Raw genomic sequence first — 25,429 nt, 5'->3', positions numbered from 1 at the left:
TGTTTACAGTCTGGTTCAAAAAATGGTTTAGGTCTAGGTAGCTAATTTCTCTATCGGCACACACTGTAGGGGGAGGATTTTTTTTCTAACGCGACAGTTCAGAAGATATTAAGATTATTAAGATAAGAGTTTTGCCTATTTAAGGACATGAACGACTTGACTGACAGGCGGGAACACTTAGCTGTTGGCTAGGAGGCTCAAAGCCCGCCTCTTTACCTCACACTAACGCGACAGAAGTTAAGTTGACTTCATCATATCCAATATGGCTCCTATCCACAATTGGCTTCAAAACAGCGCTCAGGAACAGATGGGTGACGTCATGGATACTACGTCCATTAATTATACAGTCTATGGCGAGAACTGACTTTCATTGATCATAGGTGGATCGGCGACCGGTGAAAAATAATCATGCAAATCATCAGAAATTATTCTTGGGCGATTGTCTGTGGGAAACACTAGCTTGCTTTTGGAAATGACATTTAGGTCTATGATTGAAGTAACACAGTCATTGATATTCTGAATGTGTTATGAAGCAAAAGAAAGATGACACTTGAGATTGAATTCACAGAATTGTACATATTTTTAATAAATAATTTCGTCTGTAACAAGAGTATCAAACATACAGTAGTTTAACTTAACAGTTGCATCATACGTCACATTCTTGGTACCTGAACACATCTTTTCAACATGTTGATGATCCTTTTAAAATATGATGCTCTATAAGCTACAGATGGATGTGAGATACATTAAATATGTAAAACCAATTACGCAGTATATGGGAAGTTTTTGTCTCTTATGCAAAAGAGATGTGCCGATCTGAACTAGATGCAATGAAGTACCCGGTTTTTTTTTTAAGCACAAAGAGACATACACACAAAAATACCTCACTGTCCTGTTCATCGGTATTTGGCGTGAACATTAAAGCTCAGACTTCCAGAGTTTTTTTGATCAAACATTCAAGTCTTTGGTCCAAGTGGCTATCAAAGTTGTTCGATTAGACTCGTATTGATAATAAGAATCAAGCTAATCTGATCTTCTGTACAAACAAACATTAGAGCAGGTATCAAGGCACTTTCTGTTCTCTCTTTAAGGGAGCTACTGTGACATGCAATGCAAAAAGAAGAGGCCTTATGTGGTCTTACACAGTAATTCCAAGAGATACTCAAAAATCTTTCCATAGTACCAAGTCCTTTAAGGGCTCAATGTACAACAAATATCATTACACACATCTTCCATGTTCAGCGATGGCTGCCTGCCTCACATCCAGCCGTCTGGATGAGTCCTGGGGCCTTTAGGTTTTCCAAAACGGATCCCAAACCCTGAAAAATATGCAGAAGATGTCATAAAATGATGATGCAATGCCATTATATGATGATGCAGTATTCAATATATTAGATGCAGGCCTACCTAATTTGAAGAGTGAAGTTGAGACGCTGTATGATGGAGCTGGTGTTTCAGGTTGAGTGGGAGGTGGTGGAGGGGCAGTTTTAGCTGAGAATGGATGACAGTTTTAACATGTTGGTCCTGGTTTTCTTACAGACATCAGTGTATATGCTGAGCAAACATTTAAATTAACAACTTACGTTTTAGTTTGTGTCTGAAGAACTTCAAACTCTGGACAAACAAAACAAAGATACAGAGTTAAGAAACTGTTTTAACATTTTTATTCAACTGTGAATGTATTTTGAACAGTGCATGTGTTACCTTTGATCGCAACATGCCCTTCTCTGTGCTTTTCTCTGGTCTGTTTCCTGGTGTCTCTGCGTTCAGCGAGCCCCTGCGGTTCGTATCTTGCTGTTGTCTGTCATCTGTTGCGACTTGTGCTGATCAACACAGAGAGGAAATGAAGTTATTAGCTGCTATTTGAAAGCCACCATTTTCTTCATGTGCTTGCTGCAGATAGGCTTGGAGAAAATAGTGACACGTGCATGTATAACTGAGCCATGCTAGATGTAACCAAAGCCTCTGATATGGTATATCCTTTTTTAATCATACCTCTATTCAATAAGCATGTATGAAAGAGGCTACTGTGTCTGTGAAGCCCCTTCTGTTTGAATAGACTCACCACTTCCTGCTTCTGCTCTGACCACAGCAGGTGGAGTGAGCTGCGGAGCTGCAGTGAGGGGCTCTGTGAGAGAAACACACTGATAAATCTCCTCTGGTGATGCACGAACATTTAGACAAATCATGAAAAGACAAAGAAACCTGCCATTCAAACAATCAATGTTTTTATTATATATATTTCTTGGTCAAAGGATGCCTCCCAGTGGCAAAAATAGGTGGCTACATAGGGGTAAATGAGTTCTGTATAGTATCACAATACCATTCAGAGACCTTTTATCTTACAGTTTATCAGGATAATATTGCAAATATAACTTACTCTTTGTGGTACAATAATCATAAAATCCACTCTTTAGTTCAGAGGTCTTATAAGGTTGCAGGGATTAGTAGGAAGTGATTGAGACATGATTTGAGCTTTGTGATCTGGAACTGCTAAAACGTTAGCAGGGTGCATTAACCTAGGAGTTGAAAGTTTGTTCAAACAACCTTTAAACCTCTCTATGACATTATTAACTAAAAACATAATCTTATCTGATAAAACTAATGATGTCAAAGTTTTCTCTTTGACACAAAATTTGCTATTAGAAATGGGACCTTGTTGTAACTGGCATGGTTTAAGCCTAGTGGTTAGTGGTTTCCTGCATGTCACTCCACCATTCTCTGTCCTGGTTTCCTGTTCTAACAACTGTCCTATCCCCTCTACAAGGTGTACAAGTCCAAAAATATCTAACTTTAATAAAGTTATTATGCTAGTACAATATTTAATATTGTCATAATCAGGATATTGCAAAAAAGTTAGAGGCTGATCTATTTTGTATAGTTAGAAAAAGTACTGTGACAATACAGTACTTTATTTGATCATATTGTATTGTATATTATCTAATTACAACGTATAGTTTTGTATCGTATTAATAATAATAATAATAATAATAATACATTTTATTTAGAAGCGCCTTTCAAAACACTCAAGGTCGCTTTACAGACAGATTAAAACACAATAAATAAAACAACACGATAAAATAAATAAAAACAACAAGCAAAGTAACACCAAGTTAAAATGAAGCAGTGGAAATTAAGCAGGGAATGCAGTTTGAAACAGATGGGTTTTGAGTTTTGATTTGAAGAGGGGTAGTGAGTCAGAGTTTCGGATGTCAGGTGGGAGTGAGTTCCAGAGTTGGGGAGCAGAGCGACTGAGGGAGCGAGAGGGGGTGACAATGTGGAGGAGATCAGACAGGTACGGGGGGGAGAGGTTGTGGATGGCCTTGAATGTGTAAAGGAGGATTTTGAAATTGATTCTGAGTTTGACCGGTAGCCAGTGGAGCTGCTGGAGGACAGGGGTGATGTGGTGAAAGGAGGGGGTTCTGGTGATGATGCGGGCTGCAGAGTTTTGGACCAGTTGAAGTTTATGGAGGGATTTGTGAGGGACACCGAAGAGGAGTGAGTTACAATAATCGATACAGGAAGTGACGAGACTGTGGACCAGGATGGCAGTGGTGTGAGGGGTGAGAGAGGGGCGGAGACGGTTGATGTTGCGGAGATGGAAATATGCAGACCGGGTTATGCTATTGATGTGAGAGTTGAAAGAAAGAATTGCATCATATCATATCGTACTGAGAGGTATAGTATCGTATTTATTGTGTTGTATAGTATCATATCGTAGCTGTCCGGCAGAAACCTTGTATCTCCATCTTTATTTATTAAATTCTTTTCCATGAATTAATGTTATTGATCTTCCTTTATGTCTGTCAGTAGGCTTTCTTAATCATTACAGATGGAAAGTACCTGAGGAAAGCTTGTGGTCGAATCTGATGCTGTGTTTTTAATTATGTGCAAACAATACATATTTCTTTAAGTCCTAGAAAGTACTGAGTTTTGAGATTCAAGCGTTCTGCCTGACAGCGATGATATCGTAGTATTGTATTCAGTTGTAATGTATCATAAATTATTGTATCGAATTATACAGTATCATATCCTCCTCTAAATGGACACTTCAAGTGTTCACTTACTGTGAAGACACAATATTTAGAGCTCCCCCTGCTGACTGGCTGCAGAATAGATCATAAACCCCACCTCCCTTGTAATATCACACAGATCATGGGTTAACAATAACATTTAAATACAGCTCAGGTTAATCCTTCTCAAACATGGTCTCTGTCATTATAGATAGTTCTTATCATGCTGATTTCTGTCCAAGTGCTAATACTTCTGAGAAGTTTACTTTTAATTAGTTATGGCCCTGTCACACCTTGACGATTTAGCCAGCGTATAAAAAGAATGGCGAGTATGCTGGCATACGTCGCATAAGTTCAGTCAGACAACTCGCGTTTAAATTGTTTATTGTAGCAGCAAATACATATTCATGTTTGGCGCACAGGCTCCGGCCTCATCACTCCCTGCAGGTAAGTTTACATGCAGACATTGAGGAGTGATGAGCAAAACCTACTAAACACCCCCGGAGCCTGCAGGTGGAAGCTGGGGAGGCGGCGGGGAAGAAGAAAATATCAGCAATGGCATGCAGCAGCAGAGTCGTTGACAGGCAGAGGGAGAGATGGGAGATTTTTCCCAGTTTAAATAGACCGCCAATTTGAGAGGCAGAGGGCAGGATTGGATGATGGATAAGAGAGTGGGACATGTGACGTGTATGGCATTGCAGCTCGAGTTGTCTGCCTGAACTAGCTTGCAGGCGTCGCTCCATTTATAGGTTAGTTTTGTACAAGTTAAGAGTACGCTGAAGCACACTGGTATATGTTGTAGTACGGTGAGTAAGTCTAAAATTGTTGTGCATGCAACACTGGCTAAATCGTCAAGGTGTGACAGGGCCATCATCTAAATTTAAAAAGATGACTGACTGACAGCTCTGTTGTGGACTCCTGCAGCGTTCTGTACTGGATTAGCAGAGTTGAGGAGGAACGGCGAGTCAACACTCAACAAACACTCAACAAACACTGACACAGGAGTCACTGAACTCTCCATATCCACAAGTGTCTGTTCTGCTGTGGACCGTACCAACCTGAGGGATCTGTGACATCTTATGGGTAAGTTAAATGAATTCACTTTGTCGGTGGAAAGAGTGTGACGTCAGTTTCACAACTTTCCGGCCAGGTCGCTTCTGCACATGCTGACACTCACACATGCTGTGGTTAACACTCACAACTGCTCTTCAATCAACTTTGAATGATCACAGAGATGACAGTAATCACCTCTACATGAGTAACTTCTGATAGAACTACACTGCTAAGCTGTTTTGTGAGATTATGCAGCTCCATGTTCTTAAACTGTTTTCATACATGTTGGTCTTAAGTCAGAATGAACAGGCTTGAGTGCTCTACACAGACATGCTGGGAAAGTCAGAGCGAACTGAGAGCTGAACCAACATGTGGTTGGGGTTTTTTCTTATGTTCATGGGGTAACCTTGTCCTTAACTGCCAGGGTCAAGTGATATGAAAGCAGAAGAGGCAGGAAGCGTCACTCGTGAGATGAAGTAGCTTACCTTGTTTTGAACTTTTAACTCGAACACTCTGGGGGGGAAAATACGAACACAGTTTTCAGGTTGTTGTAACAGATGGAAAGTTTTCTGTTGATGTCTCACTGAGGGTTGTAGAGCTTCAAAGCTTAGTTCACAGAATGATTAGACGATTTGATGAAGATTGATGACAGATTTTTGAGGCAGATAATCAAACATTACTCATTCCTAGCATCATAATGGAATAATCTGCTGCTTTTCTTTGACATTTATTACTGCAGATTTAAAGTCTTTGTGTTTTGTCTGTTGCTCTAGAAAATGTTGCATGATATTTGCACTTATTTTGACATTTTAGAGATGTAATTATTAGATGAATAATTGTTACTTGATAGACATCTTGACAGAACTTGACAAACCCCCCTGTTCTTGACTTATCAGGATGTTGTTACCTTGCTCCGGCTCTTAACAGCATCAGTGAACGTCTTTGGCTGAGAGGTGCTGCCCTGACCTGACGACACACTGAGCCGTAATGAGGGATGTGTCGTTTCCACATGCTGGTGGTTGAGAGGCGTTTTCCCATGAGCTGCTGGAAATGACGAGACTTGAATCAAAACTCTGCTGTGGTAGCTAACGTGAGCGTGTCTGATGCAAAAAGGAAGTGAAACTCACTGTCTCCCGTGTTGAGGACGAAGGAGTCTGGGGTTCTGTCAGGAAGAGGAGGAGTCAGGCTTTCCTCGGCTGCACATTCAGTGAAGGGAAAATTCATGTCTCATTGTTGTGCTATGACTTTCAATCATCTGGGTACTTTGGGTACTTTGGGTACTCAACATGACATCAGACAGAAATGTTGTCAATCAGATAGTGATCATAATCGTTTAGTTTGGTGAGCTTACTTTGATGAAGCAGCAAGGGAGGTATGTCCAGAGGAGCACAGTGTGGGTGATGGTTGGTTGGATTTGATGCAGGCTGGACTTGTGTAACTGGAACTAAAGTCATCAGAAAATACACTTATTGATTATTTTATATGTGCAGAATTTCACAGTTATATTAGATAAAACACATAATTTATTAACAAGTTGAAAAAGGCATAAATGTAAATGTATCATTGTGCATCCTTTTGTTCAATTTAGCCTGATGCAAAGAGGACTATAGCCTCAAACTATGGGGGGCGTGCTTACACTGCAAGGCCAATGGCACCCCCATCATCATATATCTGCATACTTTTATGAATTACATGTCAGCTGGCTTTATTATTAGACATTTATTTATTTATGTATTTATATAGCACCTTTTAAAAACATGTTTACAAAGTGCTTTACAGAGTGCAAGACATAGCGAGTGAAAACAAAAACAATAAAGTACATGACAAAGGTAAGGAGAGCTAAAATGAGTGAAGTAAAAACAATAATAAAAACCATGCAGAAATTAAAAAGTCAGTGATGAGTTAAGAAATAAAAGCATGTTTAAAAGAGATTTAAAAGAGGACTGCAAAGGCCTGGTCACCTCTGTTTTTTTGTGTGTGTGTATAGTATAGTATAGGAAAATATCTCACCTGAGAAGCTCATTTTTGCTTTCATACTCTGCAAGAAAAGAAAAGCATGAGGCTATTACAGAACTGCAATTTTTTTTTCTTGCGCTCACAGTCTGTTAAACATGGGTGTGAAGAAACATTTCAGCTCAGTTAAAGCTCCTCTGAGAAACTTCTGGTCTGTATTGATTTAGCCCCGCCCCTCTTCTCTCCCTATCTCTTTGCTGCTCTTGTCCTGTACATGTGTAAGTTGTTTTTGATTTAAACAAGTCTGCCAAATGTATCACTCACTGTGAATCTTCGGCATTAAAAGTAAACAAAAGATGTTTGGTATCGAACAGTTAACCACGTAGTCTGACACCGCCCCCATAACAGCAGTTTCAGGCATCACAAGTAACAAAATAATGTAACATACTAATACTTAGTCCTGTTGTTGATGGTCTCCTTCACTGTTATAGGTCATAAAATGACATCAGTGTTCATTTCAGTTTGTTTCATCATGACCAACTAAAAACCCTCCACAGCAGCTTTAAGAAGCTTAAATCTCTCATTATTTAATCTACCTATACAATTCACAACTTAGGTGACATGTACCAAAGGAGCAGAGGTGTCCATTGACTTTGTGAAAATATGTCATTTTGTATGTAAATATGTCAGTTACCGTACAGGAAGTTACACCACAGAGGAAGGGGCTTTTTCTCACCTTGCTCCTCGCCCAAGGTTTAGTTTCATTCTGAGATGCAGCAGTGGCTTGCTTTGAGTCTCCAGACCACTCTGAAGACACTCCTATCCGGTTCGGCTTCACTGGCTTGACCTCTAACTTCTGCTCCACAGGAGCTGAAAGGGAACAGGAGTATAGATTTTAACATTATGTTTGAATTGAACCTGGTTTAAAACAATTGATTTACAATTGAAAGAAGTATTATAAAGTCACCTTGATCGATAGCCAGCTCAAATGACTCTGGGGTTCTCTCTGGGAGTGGGGGCACAGGTGAGGGGGGGCTACCTAGAAAAATGGATACAAATATCACAGTCTGAATTTTTCACAAAGAAACCAACATTTCAACATCGCAGAAGTTACTTCTGTTCTTCAAAATGAATAAATGCATCCAGCATAATCATTCAAATATAACTGTGTTGATTATTTTAAGATGTAAGACTACATGAAAATTAACTGAGCATGCTATGACATGTCTTTTAAAAGTTCCCAGTGTTTTTGGTGTATGTTTACTTACCTCCCAGCTCCTTGACAGCCTCAGCAGCAGCATTAGGAGGAATGATCACTGTTAATCTCTCACCGGGATCTGCATGCTCTAAAAGACAAAGTTAAAACATGTTATTTAACGCGCATATTGGCAACGTTCATATAATTTAAAAGCCATACGTGCTTGGGTGTTACGAACATCAGTAGGACAGGCGTTAATCCCTGACTAACATAATTAGTTTATGCTATATTAACTTGGACTGTAAATTTAGCTAAATGCTAATAATAGTTAATGGGTTGTTTTCCTCCAGTATACGGTCTGATAAGATAAGATATACTTTATTGGTCCCCCATTGGAGAAAATTCTTTTGTTATAGCAGCTTACAACAGGGGACAGGGGAATACAACAGTGTACTTACATAGTTAAAAAACTTAACAATAATAATAGCAATGACAAAGGTAAAATAGAATAGAATAAAATAAAATGAAATAAAATAAAATTGAATAAAATAAAATAGAATAATATAAAATGAAATAAAATAAAATTGAATAAAATAAAATAGAATAGAATAGTATAAAATAAAATAAAATTGAATAAAATAAAATTGAATAAAATAAAATTGAATAAAATAAAATAGAATAATATAAAATGAAATAATATGAAATAAAATAAAATAAAATAAAATAAAATAGAATAGAATAGTATAAAATAAAATAAAATAAAATAGAAAAATTAAAAATGAAATAAGATAAAATAAAAAAAATAAATGGAAACTATTACAGATGTATACACACTATGTACACTTCTATCTGATAAATAGATATGTATGTTATTGCACGGATAAAATTGCACCAGGTTATTTAAACAAACATACACAGTATAAAGAACAGTGAAATTCAGATGGATACAATGTATGATATGTATAATAAAGGTTGCTATGAATTCTTTTAGTTTCTCATTAATCAAGACGCAGTAAAATGATAATATCTATCTATGTATGGAAGAGGATTAGGGCCACTGAAAAAAAAAAAAAAAATTATTTCAAGGTCCAATTTTTTTAAACTATTATTATTCTGAGAAAAAAGTCAGAATTCTGAGATTAAAGTCAGAGCTCTTAGAAAAAATCTTAATTCTGACCTTAATCTCAGAATTCTGACTTTTTTCCTTAGAATAATAATAATTAAAAATTAAAAAGATTGACCTTAATTTATTTTTTTTCAGTGGCCCTAATCCTCTTCCTTAATCTATGCATTCATCTTTGTTGATGAATTTTTAGGACTTAGATAACCCGGAATACAGTTTAACATTAATATAGCATTATAGCTTTGCAGCCTGAGAACTACACCAGAAGAAAAAATTACCATCATGAATCTGGTGAACCAATGAATGTAATAAAATCAAAGAATTTAGAGGACAAGTCTTCAACAAACTTATTGTTAAAAAACACATTTTCATGAACTCTGAGAACACCAACCTGCTTCAACATCCATCACGTAGGATTCAGGGGTTCGTTGAGGAAGGGGAGGCGGTTCCTCTTCGTAAGTGTGAACTTTAACAACACCTACAAAATATAAGACAGGTTATCCAAATGTCTCCTAAATTTAACTCTACGATCCTTCAAGATATGAAAATCTGACCGTGTACCTGAAGCAGGAGAGCTGAGCTCCATGGTCTGGTCATTCAGACACAATGTGGGCGCTTTAAAAACAGAGCTTTCTGTCCATCCTTTGGTTTCTTTTTTGGGGCCCTTTGGTGCGTCCCTAGATGAAGGAAGAGTATCAAAGTAGGGGTCTTCCACCATCAGACAAATGGCTGCTGCCACAGCAGGTGATGGTGAAGGGTTTGGTGATGGTATGATGTCACTCTCCCCTGCTGCTGTGGCTCTCTGGCCAGTGTGAATGACTGTAGGTGAGGTTCTGGGTTCCTCCGTGGTAGCCACTATATCAGGAAAGGTTTGCAGTCGATACAGTTTCTGCTGGTCTCTCTGTATGTCCTGAGTCTTTGCTGAGATTAGATTTCCTGAATCAGAGGACAGGGGAGTGTGGAGCTGTCGTAGCGCATCCATTTCTTCTTCGAGAATGTGCTGTAAATCCAGCTCCTCACTCAGGTCAGAGAGCTCACTTTCATTTTCAGGTGTGATTGTGGGCGGGGCCATTGTCAGCTGGGTAGATTAATAAAGAGGTGTGAGTCACAACAACTTTCACAGCCTAGGTCACATGAAGAAAAATTACAAAGAAGCCTCTGGATATGTCCTTGAAGTAGTATCAAGGTCTCAAAGTTTGAAAAAAATAAATAAATTGCTGTCTAAAACCATTTCTCAGGACTCTGTAGGCATCGCCAATCAAATGATGTCTGCCTGGCTGGGAACACAGTAATGACACATGTCAGTCAGCGTTGAGCAGATTGTTAAATGGTTTAAAGACTCTACAAAATATGATCATAGGATTTTTTTTTTCATAATGCTGCAATTTCTAACATATTAAGATTACGAGTTTTCCAATGAGAGGCACAGCTGACTTGATTGACAGGCAGGAACACTGTAGCTGTTGGCTAGGTGGCTCAAACCCCGCCTCTTTACATCACACTCGCTCAACAGCAGTTATGTTGAGTTCAACATTTCCAATATGGCTCCCGCCGACGATTGGCTTCAAGACAAGACTTCAGAAACAGATGGGTGACGTCACAGATACTATATCCATTATTTATACAGTCTATGTTTGAAACCCAATGATGGTGGTCGCCATATTGGAAACACTGACTCAAGCTAATTTCACTGGCTATCAATCTAGACCTCTAGAAGAGGTCTAAGAGGTTGAGGGGGGCCTTGGGCTTCAAGGCAAACAGTATGTCAGCTGTGTCCACAACTATATAAAACTGACAACCCTAATATCTTAAAAACTAATGAGATATTGAAAACTTTACTCATATCTCATATCATACCCTTGTTTTTTGAACCCGGCTGTAAACATCAGCTTTTTTTTGAATGGGTGTGTATGTGGCTTCCAGAGAGCCAGCCTCTAGTGGACAATCAAGGAACTGCAATTTTTTTTTGGCACATTTGCATTAGCTTCATTTTTCAACATTGGACATTGACACATGTGGTTGCCATAATACAGATAATAAATGATTGCTTAGTGTATACAAGAGCTATTTCTTGAGCTAAAGTACTATCACAGATGATGAACTCAGCCAAAAGGGAACCAACAGCCTGCACTGTAAACTCTTCAGTGAGTACTGGACCTGCAGACAACAGTCACGTTTGATGGAAACAGATAAAAGCTCACTTTTTTCATGAAGGAATCCTGAAATCTGTAATGCAGCAGCCTTACTCACAAAACTTTCCATTAGGCTGTTTGAATCACTCGCCTTTAATCTAATATTTTCAACTCAGACCGTGTGAGTGAGTGAGTGCGTGATTGTTGCTGCAACCACAAGACCACCTGCCACAGCGGTCTGACAGTGGTGCTTATCAGTCAGTGATGCTGGGAAAAAGTGTTGTACATTTCCATCGTCTGCATGTTCTCTTGTTTCAATCAGAAGGCTATCTTCTTTGTCACTCACCATATCTCTGTGGGTGTGTGCCTCCATGGACTGTAGATATGTCTTGAACAGTAACTTGATGGTTCTGTAAACCAGCTCATATTGTTCCTGAGAATAAACAACAAAAACCTGCTCTGTTAGTCTCCATGGCCCTCGGGCATGACGCACAGAGCTCAAAACATCAAAAGATTTTGAATAGAAGGAAGTCACTGAAATGTGGTTCTGCTTGTTGGATGATTTGTTACATTTGATGCTTTATTAAAAGAAATAAAGCTTCTACCTTGGTTTGAACCAGCGAGGGCCTCTGGGTCCTCATGTTTTGGACCAAGTCAAAGATATTGAAGTCTGGAGGGATCACCTAAAAAAAGCACACATGTCAGTACAGCTTAGATTACAATTAAGGAGCATTAAGATAGATAATATGCAGAGGGTAAGAATATCTCACCTGTTTCTTCAGGAGGTTCCAGGTGTAATCAATGACACACAGGGCTCCCGTTCTGCCGCAGCCTGCACTACAGACACAGCAGAAAAACATCACATTACAGCCTCTCAGCTGATCCCCCAGAAAGAGACAATAATGAGCGATGTTAAGACAAGCTACTTTTAGCCACATGGAGTTGAAAAAGGCATCAGTCATGATGGCGTTTGTAAACTACATAATTTTAAACTCTGTAACGATTGTCTTCATTCACTTGAACTCAGGTATTTATTGCTCAGAGCACACCCATTCAGTGTTTTAAGTACTGCAGTAAATTACATTTAATTATAGGGTAAAATGTTCTATTCTTCTTGACAATGTCAGTCAAAAGTTTATTTAACTTTGTGGTGTTATTTTTAGAGTTGAGAGGTTTGATAGATAATGTCCTTTTCATGTTACTGTTGATATCCAGGTGCAAACTTCTGACAGCTGTCTAGTGTTGACATAACTTGACAGCTGAGTAGGTTGGATTTGACTCAACGTTCCATCTGTGACACATCATTATGGAAATGATGTGGGCATATCATAACAGGCTTTTAGAATATATGCTATCACAGTGGTTCAACAGTGACTTAATGTTTACAGTAAAGCTAGCTGAAAAAAACTCCCATTCATTTTCAGGTCACATTTATTTGAAAACCAAAATTAATATCAGCTACAGGTGTTCTTTACAGCTGTGATTGGAGTTTTTAGATGGTTGTGAAACAGAATAAAATCAATAACGATGCCTCTCTATGACTAACAAAAACAAAAAAGACCATCAGAGACGAGACTGAGAGTTTCTTTATGGTCACTTTAAACCACGGACATGGTGTAGGTGTAGACAAAGTTAGTTTCAGAATGCTTCAGGAGTAGACTAACACACATGTTACTTCTTTGTCCACAGGGGGCGCTAAAAACGCCTGTTTATATGCCTCACACTGATGATTAAAATTTGTGCCAATAATAACAAACAACAATGAAATGTAAAATTAAACACATTTTCTCTTTGTCATTCAGTCCAAAGATTGACTTGGACTTCTTTAAGTATCTGATTTCATAACAAGGTTTCAGGCTTCTTCACCTAGCATCTCTCTATGATCCATCTGTTAGTAGGGGATCTAAACTCCAATCAAAAAATAGCAATAAATCACAATATTTGATTCACAGAGATAAATAAAAATAAACAATAATAATGATATCCTGCACTCTGTGCAATAACCTTACAATAACAGTGCAATACACTGTGCAATATCCCCGCCACTTTAACATCCTTGTATATATCTCCTTCATTCCCAGCGCTTCCAGACATAGCTAACTCAAACTATTCTGCACTTCTGTAAATACTTTATTATTATTTTATGTCATTTTATTTTATTATATTTTATTTGATCTTTATTGTATTTTCTTTTATTGTATTTTTAATTTATTTTACTTTATTTTATTTTATTTTAATTCATTTTATTTTAGGTTATTTTATTATATTTTATTTGATCTTTATTGTATTTTATTTTATTGTATTTTTCTTTTCTTTTCTTTTCTTTTCTTTTACTTTACTTTATTTTATTTTATTTCAATTCATCTTATTTTATGTTATTTTATTTTATTGTATTTTTATTTTATTTTGTTTTATTTAATTTTGATTCATTTTATATTATGTTATGTTATGTTATGTTATTTTATTTTATTTTATTTTATTTTATTTATATCTTATTTTATTCCTTCCTCTATTAATATCTAACTCTCTTACATACCGTTAATAAGAGCTCTGTAATGCCCGAATTTCCCTCCCCGGGATAAATAAAGTTAATCTGATTCTGATTCTGATAAATGTCAGACCCAACATGTCAGCTGGTTTGAGAACTAAATGCAAATTTCTGTGAAAAAAGCAGATGTGGTTTTTGAATGTACCAGAGTGTTAATGGTGGAAATAGTGAGGGGAAAGCCCACACATAGACTTTTAAGTGTAATGGGTCTTTTGGCTACCCACCTACACACATTTCCTGCCTCAAAGAAAAGAGGGTGCATACTTACCCTCGAAAGCTTTTATACAAGATGCCTATGTTATCTTCATAAGCTTAATGAGCACAGCATATTCTGAGCAGTTCAAAGTGCTTTACATTTATCTAAGAGGTTAATTGACATCAGTTGTTGACTAGTTGTGCAGTTTAAGAATAATTGCTGCATTGTTGTATTTCTTAGAAGTACAGAGGCAGAGATGTAGAAATATATTGAGCTGATTAAGCATCAATTAATTAATTTTAAACTAATTATTTCAGTCAGGAGGCCTGTGAAGATATGATGCTGTGGTCACGATGTTCTATTGAGCAATTACGTTGGTTAAAACGCTAGCAGCTGCGGTCCATTCACTCATTACCTCAGAAGTTCAATTAGAATGCGAAACAGTGAAGATGGGGGACGACATAGGCATGAAATAGCTTCTTTGCAGCAGAAAGGAAATAATAGGATTTGTTTCTGCTACAGTTGAAAATTTGATTTAAGTATCACAATGTTTTTGTAAAAATCGAAGCAGCAAGACGCAGAAACTATTTCCCTCCAAATCCCTTCTAAAAGTTTCATGTTTAATGTCCTTCAGCGCTGTCCTCCTGTGGTTCAACCTCAAAGACTGTTATTTGTCACGTTTCCTCATTTGAATTCATACATAGCCCTACAAGGTTTAATAGATACAAATACAACTGGGTCACATGCACAGCTGTAAGATTTCACACCATGGTTTTCTATCATAAGGGCGAGTTGGAGTGTTTTGCGCTCAGAATAGGGGACCAAGTACAAAGCCTGCGATGAGTATTTCAAGCCTGTTTACTCTGCAAGTGTGGAACCGCAGAGCTTGACCACAAATGACAAAGTCAAGCTTTAAAGCTACTGTCAGGAACTTTTAACTGGTTATGAAACAGACTTAAAAATTGGAATGATGCATCTTTATGAGCTACAGAAGCAGACAAGACCATCAGGAGTAGGACTGGCGTTTGCTGGTGGTGAAAGGTGTCAGACAAAGTGATAGACTATGCAGCTACGGAAGACATTCCTTTAATCTATTTCACCACAAAGGTTCACGTTGTGTAATACACATGACTGTTGGAGTTAAAATGCACAAACCTTGTCCACAGATTACTCATGAAAGATGGATCAAGATTCATTCTTATAATTTTTGACACCAACCTCACCTTTGAAAAACATGTCACTAACATCACCAAAACCGCCTTCTTTCACATCACCCGACTCCGCCCACTACTCTCCTTCGCTGCAGCTGAAACCCTGATCCATGCTTTCATCACCTCCAGAACTGACTACTGTAACAGCATCCTATATGGTTCATCATCCAAAGTCCTCAATGAACTCCAGTACATCCAGAACTCAGCTGCCGATCTACTCACTCACTCACTCCCGTTCCCGTGATCACATCACCCCTGTCCTCCAAAACCTCCACTGGCTTCCTGTCCCCCAACGCATTCACTTCAAACTCCTCCTCCTCCTGACTTACAAAGCCCTCCATCACCTGGCCCCTTCCTATCTCACTGACCTGCCTCACCCTCACAAGGCCTCCCGTGCTCTCCGCTCCTTCAATGAAAACCTCCTCTCCACACCCTGTAGGACCAAGCACCGACAGGGCTTACTCCATTGCTACCCCCGATCTCTGGAACTCCCTCCCCAAACACGTACGCAACTCCACTGACCTACAAGCATTCAAATCCCACCTCAAAACTCACCTCTTCAGAACTGCTTTTAACTGTTAATGTTCTTATATCCACTGTGTTTCTATTTTTTTTCTTGTATTGTGGGCTATTTGTGAAGTGTCTTTGAGTTCTGTGAAAAGTGCTATATAAATGAAATGTATTATTATTATTATTATTATTCTGTAGGGGATTTATGTAGAATTAAATTCAGTAAGTCAGCCTTACCTGCAGTGGATGCAGACAGGAACATCATCATGTTCTTGCTCTGAACGCATCTCATGCAGCAAGTCCAGGATGGGAGGGATGGAGTCTGGCACACCGTGATCCGGCCAGTTGACATAGTGCAGCTGTGTCATAGTTCGGCTAGACTGGAGAGAATAAAAGCGTTCAATAAATAACATTACAGACAACCACTTATAACATGCTTTTTGCTGCTGCATGCTGGATTGTGAAAGTTGAAGATGAGCTTGAATTATTTCAGTGTATGTTAAAAGAATCCGTCTCAAGTGAAATGACCACATTAGTTTTGAGATTTCTAAAAGTGCCTCTGGTCTTTGTTGCAGCTGACAACATGTCAGATAATAATCTCAGCTTTTACAGAGTCAGTTGTTTCCACAGTCAGGGTATAAACACTACTTACATTGTGATAATTCATCCTCAACGTCCTTGTCAGATAATCGCCTTTCGGTTCCTCTGAATCCTGTTCAAGAAAAAGCGATAAAGTAGTGGTTTCAGTTGAACGGCCATAATGTTCCTCCAGTTTTGATTCAATGAAAGCAGGACAATGGTTTTCACTGAGACAGACATCGTGAGAAAACAGAAACTACAATGTCAGCACACGTTTTGAACAGTCAGAGACACCCGTCAAAGCAGGAAATGTGACTATTATAATGAAACACTTACACAGTACACTGTAAAGGGTTCACAAACAAATGGCTGCTCCTGGTGCTCCGGCCAGTAACGCTCACACTTTTTCTACAGGACGTGAAAGCATAGTGTTATATCGCAGCTCTTAACCTACACACCAACACAAGCACAGTACCTCAACACACACATACAACCCTCTGTTGTGCAGAAGATAAACAACATGCAAGAGTTTTGATGTTACACAAACTAAGAAACACACATTATCTGCTGAGAGAGGTTATTGAATTGTACAAAACAGTGTTACCTTGCCCATCTCAAATTCTCGACAGGCCATCACTACAATCTAGAGTTGAAAAAGAGAACAAAAACTTAAAATGAACACATTTTTGATTTGAGGTAGGAGAATTCAAAAGGTCAGTTTATGTCTGAGAGCGTCCTTGATCATCCCAACAACCAAAGAACACTAGTTGGGTTTTTTCTATGTTTGGCCTTTTTGCTTTTATTTGATAGGACAGCTGAAGAGGGACAGGAAATGTGGGGAGTAGAGAAGACATGCAGGAAATGGTCGACCGGCCGGGCCCTTGTATGTGGGGCGCTTAGACCACTAGGCCACCAGCGCTCCAACACTAGTTGTTTTGATGGCAACATTTTTTTTGTTAAAACACCTTGAAGTTTAAAGAGATGACAGCTGGGACACCTACCTTTATGTCGTACTCCCAAAGCATCCTCAAGAAGTCCCGCACCGTGTGAGGCAGAGGACCCTGAGTGGCGATGTAGGCCCTGGATCCTGACACTCCCTGAAGACCCAACAAAGCTCAGAGTCAAGATTCAGAAGATTGTAGACACATTTTCAAAAACAGAGAGGAATTTAAAAAAAACTACATTACATTTAAAACAAAGGTTTTTGTTAGTTTACCTTGATGAAACTGGCGTTGATGTAGTCAGTGTCATTTTTAGATGTGGTGACAGTGAGCTTCACCCTGCTGTGGTCAACTACATGAAAAGGAGATTGAGTTGTGATAAAGACAGTCTTTAGGGTGGTAGGCTCAGCTGCCTTTATAATGATATACTACTATGTGCAAGGTTTTAAGTACATACATCACAGGTACAGTGGAAAGCAAAAGTTTACACACCCCTGTTAAAATGCCAGGTTTTGTAATGTAATAAAATGAGATAAATGAAAAAAGATAAATAATGTCAGAACTTTTTCCACCTTTAATGTGACCTATAACATGAATAATTCAATTGAAAAATAAAATTAAAATATTTGAGGTGGAAGAATAAAAAAAAAAAAATTAAATAATGTAGTTGCATAAGTGTACACACCCTTTAACTAATATTTTTTTCCATCACAAAACCTGGCATTTAAACAGGGGTGTGTATGCTTTCACTATCCACTGTATCTGACAATATGAATACAGCACAGGTACATACGGACATTTTTTAAATGTATTATTTTAAGTAAAACATTTTGATAAATGCTAGCTAACATCAAACAACAGCTAACAACTGCATTCAACCATCTCTTAGCCTACTGCTTATTTTTTATTTACAAGTTATGATGAAGTATTGAATTAAAGAGGAAGCTACACCTTCCTCTTGTGTCTTAAAACACTACCAAACATTAACTTCAGCTTTCAGTCACTTCCCAGCCAACGGTAATATAAGCTAGTAAGTGACAGGATGCTAACGTTAGCTGTTGTCTGACCACCATGTTAATAATATTCATTTGTGTTAAATTAATTGAACTCAATCATATTAAGTTAACTTAGTGAAGTGTCAGTAAATCCAACATAATGTTGTTGTGGTTATGCAATGTAGTAATATCATGAAGCTTTAAAATAAGGTAATTAAGTTAGATTTAATTAATGTGTGTTGTTCACAGTAATAGTGTTTTGCTTTTCCATTTTATACAACAGAGTTTTGTGGAACCGGTTGACATAACTTAGTAAAATCAACATTTCATTTCTTAGATTGCAGCTAATACATGATCAGATGTGTTGTTGTTGTAACTTGAAATGTGGCCTGATTGTATCACTGTACATAGTTTGGATTCTGATCAATGTAGTAGCGGTGAATTGATATTAATTTGTGTGAAGTATGCAACTAAGAACCCTTAAACACAGCAGCAGTTAGATGGATAGATAGATAGATAGATAGATAGATAGATAGATAGATAGATAGATAGATAGATAGATAGATAGATAGATAGATTTTTGAGTGATAACAAATGTTGAAAAAAGTTTCTTCATGAAATTAATGAAAATTGATCTTTCAACACAATTGGTCACAACCCAGAGAGTTGTTAGATGTAAGTCTTTTTTTAAAGATCTGTATCCCTTTGCGTATCATGATGAATTAAATGAATTCACTATGAACCTATTTTGTACTTGGTACTGTCGTTGTGTGTCATGCAGCACATGATACTAAGTAGCAATGCTTAATCTGACACTTTGATGCAGAACTATGTTTATCATCATTTGCAGAAGTATGAATGCCCATACTGATCATGAGTTTCATAAATGTGCCTTTGGCAGAGCTTACAGGGAACGATGTCCTTGTAGCGGTTCTTCTTGATGTTTTCTTGTTTCTCTGCTGTCTTGGTGGGGTAGGTCTTGTCAGTGCGGTACCTTGTTGACTGACTTTTCAGCCTCTGAAAAACACAAAAGAAATTTAATGCAGCTATGTGGCATTCAACGACCACAATTTAGTCGTTATTTTTGGCAACCATGTGAATGTCAGATAACTTTTTATACACCATGCCAAGCAATAAGCTTTTCAGCTCACGTGCACTGCAAGTTTTCTGATGAACAGAGAGACTTCATGGAAGGTTTCTGAGGTAGCTGGAAATAATACTTAATGAAGATTGCTGTATCATGAGATCTTATCTGACAGTGGTGCCACCCTATAAGCATGAGGCGTTTTTCGACCGCAGGAACTTTACCCTGGAACTAGGGACTTTACCCCTCAACTGCGTGCGTTTCGACCGGAGGAACCAGGGTCTAAATTTAGTTCAGGGGTAGATAATCTCCCCCCCCTGAAAAGCCCCTGCTGGGGGGGGGCAGTACTTTTCAAAGGTCCTGGGACTTTCGGTTGAATGTAACGTTGTTTGTGGAGTTTACACAGTTATTGAAACACAGAGGGAGTTCCTGGGAATGCATACTAGTTTCGTTTTTTATTAAGATTTCAAAATATTATTTAATATGATTATTTTTCTCCATACGTCACTGGCCTGATTTGCACAATACAACCGGGACTTGAGCCTGTGGTCGAAACGCAGACAACAATGGGGGCACAGGAACCTTTTAGTTCCGAGGAAAGTAGTTCTGGGGGCTAAAAGACCCCAGAGCTCTTGGTTGAAATGCACCTATGATTTACATTAGAAGAAGTCTCCCCATTATGTCTACTTATGTATTTGATGACTTGTTTTCCATGTAGGGAGTGCTGTCGATTGATACCTATTTTATTTTACATCACTTTGATGTATCCCACAGAAATATAGTTGTAAACTTCTTGTTAAAAGAACATGATGAATGCAAACAAGAAAGAACTTTATTCTCATCAGTTATCATGCCTGGGCTTAGTTTAAAGTATTATGTGCAAAATTTGAGGCCAAATTTCAAACAACTAAATTAGGTGTGAGCAAAAGTTAGATTTTTCCCATCGTTTTATTTGGAAAAACCTGTTTTTTAAGTTCATTAATGATTAAAGCCGTATCAACGTAATATCATTTTCTGCATATGAAGGGGGAAACTGTTATTGTGCTTAAATGCCATGTTATGATGTTTTCAGATCATAGATAACCGTGTTGATCAAAGCCGTACTGCAGGGACACCAATCTATTTTTTTAATGTTATATTTTTGTGTATTTTTGCCCTTATTTGACAGGACAGCTGAAGTGAAAAAGGAAATATGGGGGACAGAGAGTGAGGGAAGACATGCAGCAAATGGTCAAGGCTGGGATTTGAAGCCGTGACTGCTGCGACTAGGACTATAGCCTCTGTATATGGGGCATGCATTTAAACCGCTAGACCAACAGCGCAATCTATTATCATTATTATTGTTTTCTTTAATTTATTTATTCATTCATTATGGCAAGGCAAGGCAGGGCAAGTTTATTTATAAAGCACCATTCATACAAGAGCAATTTTAAGTGCTTTACAGAGTTAAAAACAAAAACCAGAACAGTAACAATCAAGAAAAACATTCAGCAAACACTTCAAACATTTAGATTGAATATGCGGCCAGTTATGTTTGATCTACTCTCTCTCTCTCTCTCTCTCTCTCTCTCTCTCTCTCTCTCTCTCTCTCTCTCTCTCTCTCTCTCTCTCTCTCAATTCAATTCAATTTTATCAATTCAAAAGGCTATATTTGCATAGAAAACAAACGTTGACATTGCTAAAGCTTAAATAGAAATAAAACACAAAATTACAAACAATTACAGAATAATAAGATTCAATGTTAAACTAACAGAGCTCTGTAGTTTTATCTTTTTTTTGAAGTATAGAAGAAAGAAAATATATGAATAATAATAATAAAAATTACAATAATAATAACAACAATAATAACAATAGTATGATTATCTCTCTATCTCTCTCTCTCTGTACTTACGTAACTTAATGTAAATGGTAAATAGTGTTGGGTCTTATTATGTACTTAAATTAGGAGGGATTATCCTTAATAACCAGCCCCCTTCGCTGCTCTGAAGTCCGTAACTTGCAGAGTCTTACTGTCCCACCTGGACACAGAATCACAACTGATCTTGTCTTAACCGAAATGAACCCTGAAATTATTCAATTCATCTCAGAACTTCTTCCCAAAGATTAAGACTCGCACATTGAATCTTTTCTGTGTCGAGTCGCAGCCCGAAGCTGGCTCAGACCTCTTGACACCCCCGCAGGGTGACCGTAAGCCCAACATCTAATAGATCCAATACCAGGTCAATTCTAATTCTATAAAGCCATAGTCATTGTCAGAAAATATCCAATTTAAAATATGACATTAAACAAACATAAGCATGAAAACATAAAATATTTTAAAATCAAAGATCAAGAAAGAAAAATTAGTTAAACAATGTCATTAAAACTCAGTTTGTTAAGATACAGAAATAAAGACTAAGGTTGAAAGATGAGTTTGCATCCATTTAAGGGGTGGAGTAAGCAGCTAAAAAGAGAAATGTTTTGTAGTCTGTTGCCCCCCCCCTCACTGCTCTGAAGTCCGTAACTTGCAGAGCCTTACTGTCCCGCCGGACACAGAATCACAACTGATCTTGTCTTAACAGAAATAAACCCTTTATGATATTTCTCAGATTTCTTATGGTAGAGTTAGAGCGGGTAAAGGGTGAAAAAGGCAGACTTATTAAACCTGACTGACCTCACATTAGTCAAACATGTTGGGTTTTTTATGTGATTCATCCCCAGATGACCAGAATCTATGACTCACTCACTAGAAACTGACACCACTAGCATAAAACTGAGAGGATTTCCATCTGGAATTTACTGTGCACAGGGTTAGACTCTCACATTAAAGCCATGGCACATCCACGCTCTACAGGATCGGTTCAGACACTGGTCTTTTTGTTCAGAGGCCAGCTCTCACAGAACCAAACAGTCTGCTTAAGGCCTCGCAGTCCATCTGCAGCGCTCACACCACAGAGTGCTTTTTGTTCACACAGGAAGTGATGCAGTAGACCCCTTTCTCTGGAGTGGCCTGGGTGGTAGCAGCAGTTTGACAGCACAGAGAGACAGCATGTGAAGTACACCGCTATGTTATGTCACCCATCGCCATGGCAGCAGGCCATAGATGATGTCATCCGTGGTTTAAGAGTTTTGGGGCATTTGTATGTTTTGTGTTTTAAAGTACACAGCTAAATGCAAGGTGAAAACATGGTGGACCGACTGAATAGTGCTTGTCAGTGGTTATTGTGCATTTGCCTATAGGTCTTCCTTGTTCATGTGACAAACATCAGTGCAAAGAGGAAGCTCAAAGAGGCGTTGAAGCTGTCAGTGCAACAACAGCATGTTACTTCCCTGAATTTGGTGCCTTTTGTAAAGCTGGAAGTCTGGAAATCTCTGAACTTTGTTGCTTAATGTGCAATTTAAGTCAGAATAAAAAAACTGCAATCATATCATGATGTATAATAGTGAGAGCTCTTCTATACTACAACTTACAGCAGTTTTACACCTGAAAGAACACAAAACTCAACTCACTGCGAACTCCCCAGCAATGCCATTCGGTGCCTCCTTGTCCCCCGCCTCCTGTCTCTCCAGCTGGGCCAGGAAGCTCCTCAGTATCCCAGCTTGATGCTCCATGGCTGGCTGTACTCTCCCCAGGATTGGCCACCTTCCAGAGGCATGTCAGGACACAGAGGCCCTCATCCGGGAGGTCATGCGCTGGCCAAAGCCTTGGTTCAGGAGCGGCGACACCTCTGTCGCTGCAGCTCAGAGCACTTCTCTATTTGCAACTGTCACATCAAGGAACTAATGTGAGGGAGCGTGTCAACTGTCTCAGAGGAAGCAAGAGTAAGCTAACAGGTTTTGTGGTCAGATTAGACCTATTGCCGCGCCCCCTTGGGTGTCTCTCACAGGGTCCTAAAGTCACCCAATTTGACTGCATGAGGGTGCCACAGGGAGGGATCGACAGGAGAACACCCACAGATAGATTGGGACACACATATATGCATAAACAGAGCATGGACAGCTGTTACCATCTAAAATCAGAGTGCAGCACAGGCCCTCAAACCTGTTGGACAACATTCAGGCTGCATGAGAGGAGTGGAGGAGGGAACATGTGGGGAGGGATGGAGGCAGAAGGAGTGGTGAGGACAGAGAATGTCTGGGAATCCGGAAAATCCTGATGTTGTGAGCCTGACATCAGCAGCAACCTACAGCACTGTCTAGGACTCTTATTTTACTTGAAGCCTACAGTTGGCGTTTGATTTAGTTTACAACTTTAGTGGAGTCACCCTGACATTTCTTTGAGAAATAAAACACAAGTTTGAAATCCTGATATGTTTTGGTGCTCTCAAGATGTCAGATTGGAATCAGGTTCCTGCAAGTTGACCAGATTTGTGTCTAGAGCTCAGAATTAAACGGATATTTGTCTTCCTGATATATGTCACCACTTTGGTTATGGTATTTAAAGTTTAATCCTATCCATTCATCCATTACCACTTTATCCAGTTAAGGTTGCAGGTCATTAGTCTATCACAGGAAGGACAACCAGACAAACCCACACACACTCACACCTACAGATAATGTAAAGCGCGACGAGTTAACCAATCAAACATGTTCTTTGACTGTGGGTAGAAGCCACAGTACACAGAGGGAACCCATGCATGCACTGTGAGAACATGCAAACTCAAAGTATACAATATAGAATTATACAAACCACACAATAAAAGAGTGTGTGAGGGGGGGAGACATGTGGAGGCAGAGCATTAGATCTGTAACACTAGGTCACCCCTAACCTTCAACTTTGACCTTGGGACAGCCAGAAGCAACATGGTCTGTAGGTCTGAGTGTCCTTGATAGAAGATGTAGTTTCAAAAGGTCAAAGAGAGAAGTTGGAGCTAGCCCATTTATTGATTTATATGTTAATAATAAAATCTTAAAAGCAATCCTGACATGCACTAGGAGCCAGTGATGGAAGCTGAAATATAGGCTCCAGTTTATGTCCCCCAGTTAAAAGATGAGCTGCAGCTTTCTGAACCAGCTGCAGGTGAGATAAAGAGGCTTTTCTAACACCAATGTAAAGTGCATTGCAGTAAAATAGACTTAAAGCATGAATGACCTTTTCAAAATCAATAAAGATAAAAAGTAGTTAGCTTGCTTTTACTGCTGGATTGGTCTGTTTCTCTATTTTTAAATCTTTAGCCATTATCAAATCAAATCAATCAGATCTCTAAATCTTACATTTCTACTCACTGCGATGTGTTCATGAGCGATACAGCTCTGATCTTAATGCTGTTTAAAAAACAAAAGGAGGAGCTTTGTTTTAAGGAAATATGAGCATTATGTCAACCATACACAGGACTTCCCTTTGTTATAAATAGCAAGCTGATGTTGATCAGAGTGTGAAAAGATAACACATGTTTCAACAAGATAACCATCCTATGTAATGTAAAGAGTCAAAGATATGAAAATGAAGTCATTACTTTTGTGAGGATAAGGAAAACAAACTGAGAGAAGTCTTACCAGAGATAGCATGTAGTTAATGTGAGAGGAGAAGGCAGCCTAGTCTGCCGTAGTCACACCAGAAGAGAGAATATAAGTTGTCAGATGACCCAAAATGACAGCGCCTTCAAACCAGTAATTCATCGGCAGCATGCTGACATCTAGTGGTTTTGTGGTATATTAACACAAGGGGCCACACTGACATGATAAAATCTGTTCACTTTCCATTGCAGTTTGTGGGATTTTATTGTGAAAAGCAAAAATTATCTAGTCTGATGTTACAAACAGAAACAGCCAGGAAATACAAGAGACGAGTGAAATGTTAATATTTATTTATTTATTTATTTATTTATTTATTTGTTTGTTTGTTTATTTATTTATTTGTTCATATATTTGTACATATATTTGTTCATTTATTTGTTGATCTATTTGTTCATTT

At 38.5% G+C, this 25,429-nt stretch overlaps 1 protein-coding gene across 3 annotated transcripts; it reads right to left on the bottom strand.

The window, feature by feature from the left end:
• Window positions 1-556: 556 nt before the first annotated feature.
• Window positions 557-25,074, bottom strand: ptpn22 (protein tyrosine phosphatase non-receptor type 22). Of its 3 annotated transcripts, none has more exons than XM_034694868.1 (27): window positions 25,012-25,074; window positions 23,026-23,279; window positions 19,361-19,469; window positions 17,733-17,809; window positions 17,518-17,613; window positions 17,121-17,159; window positions 16,853-16,924; window positions 16,590-16,649; window positions 16,175-16,317; window positions 12,243-12,309; window positions 12,078-12,155; window positions 11,819-11,905; window positions 9,902-10,418; window positions 9,732-9,818; window positions 8,288-8,365; window positions 7,987-8,058; window positions 7,756-7,889; window positions 7,077-7,104; window positions 6,418-6,510; window positions 6,194-6,262; window positions 5,974-6,110; window positions 5,552-5,579; window positions 2,066-2,128; window positions 1,705-1,823; window positions 1,584-1,614; window positions 1,408-1,491; window positions 557-1,319 (listed from the first exon to the last, which is right to left on the bottom strand). In XM_034694868.1, the coding sequence occupies exons 2-27, from the start codon at window positions 23,125-23,127 to the stop codon at window positions 1,258-1,260; spliced, it is 2,532 nt and encodes an 843-aa protein (XP_034550759.1). In that variant the 5' UTR covers window positions 23,128-23,279; window positions 25,012-25,074; the 3' UTR covers window positions 557-1,257. The 3 variants fall into 3 exon arrangements, with proteins under 3 accessions (XP_034550759.1, XP_034550761.1, XP_034550760.1); XM_034694870.1 differs by having other exon boundaries at window positions 5,974-6,107; XM_034694869.1 differs by lacking the exon at window positions 25,012-25,074 and having other exon boundaries at window positions 23,026-23,329.
• Window positions 25,075-25,429: the final 355 nt, after the last annotated feature.

Source organism: Notolabrus celidotus, chromosome 11, assembly GCF_009762535.1.
Source record: "Notolabrus celidotus isolate fNotCel1 chromosome 11, fNotCel1.pri, whole genome shotgun sequence".
Taxonomy (NCBI): Eukaryota; Metazoa; Chordata; class Actinopteri; order Labriformes; family Labridae; genus Notolabrus; species Notolabrus celidotus.
The sequence above is the reverse complement of the archived record's forward strand: the minus strand, read 5'-3'. Positions and strand labels throughout refer to the sequence as shown.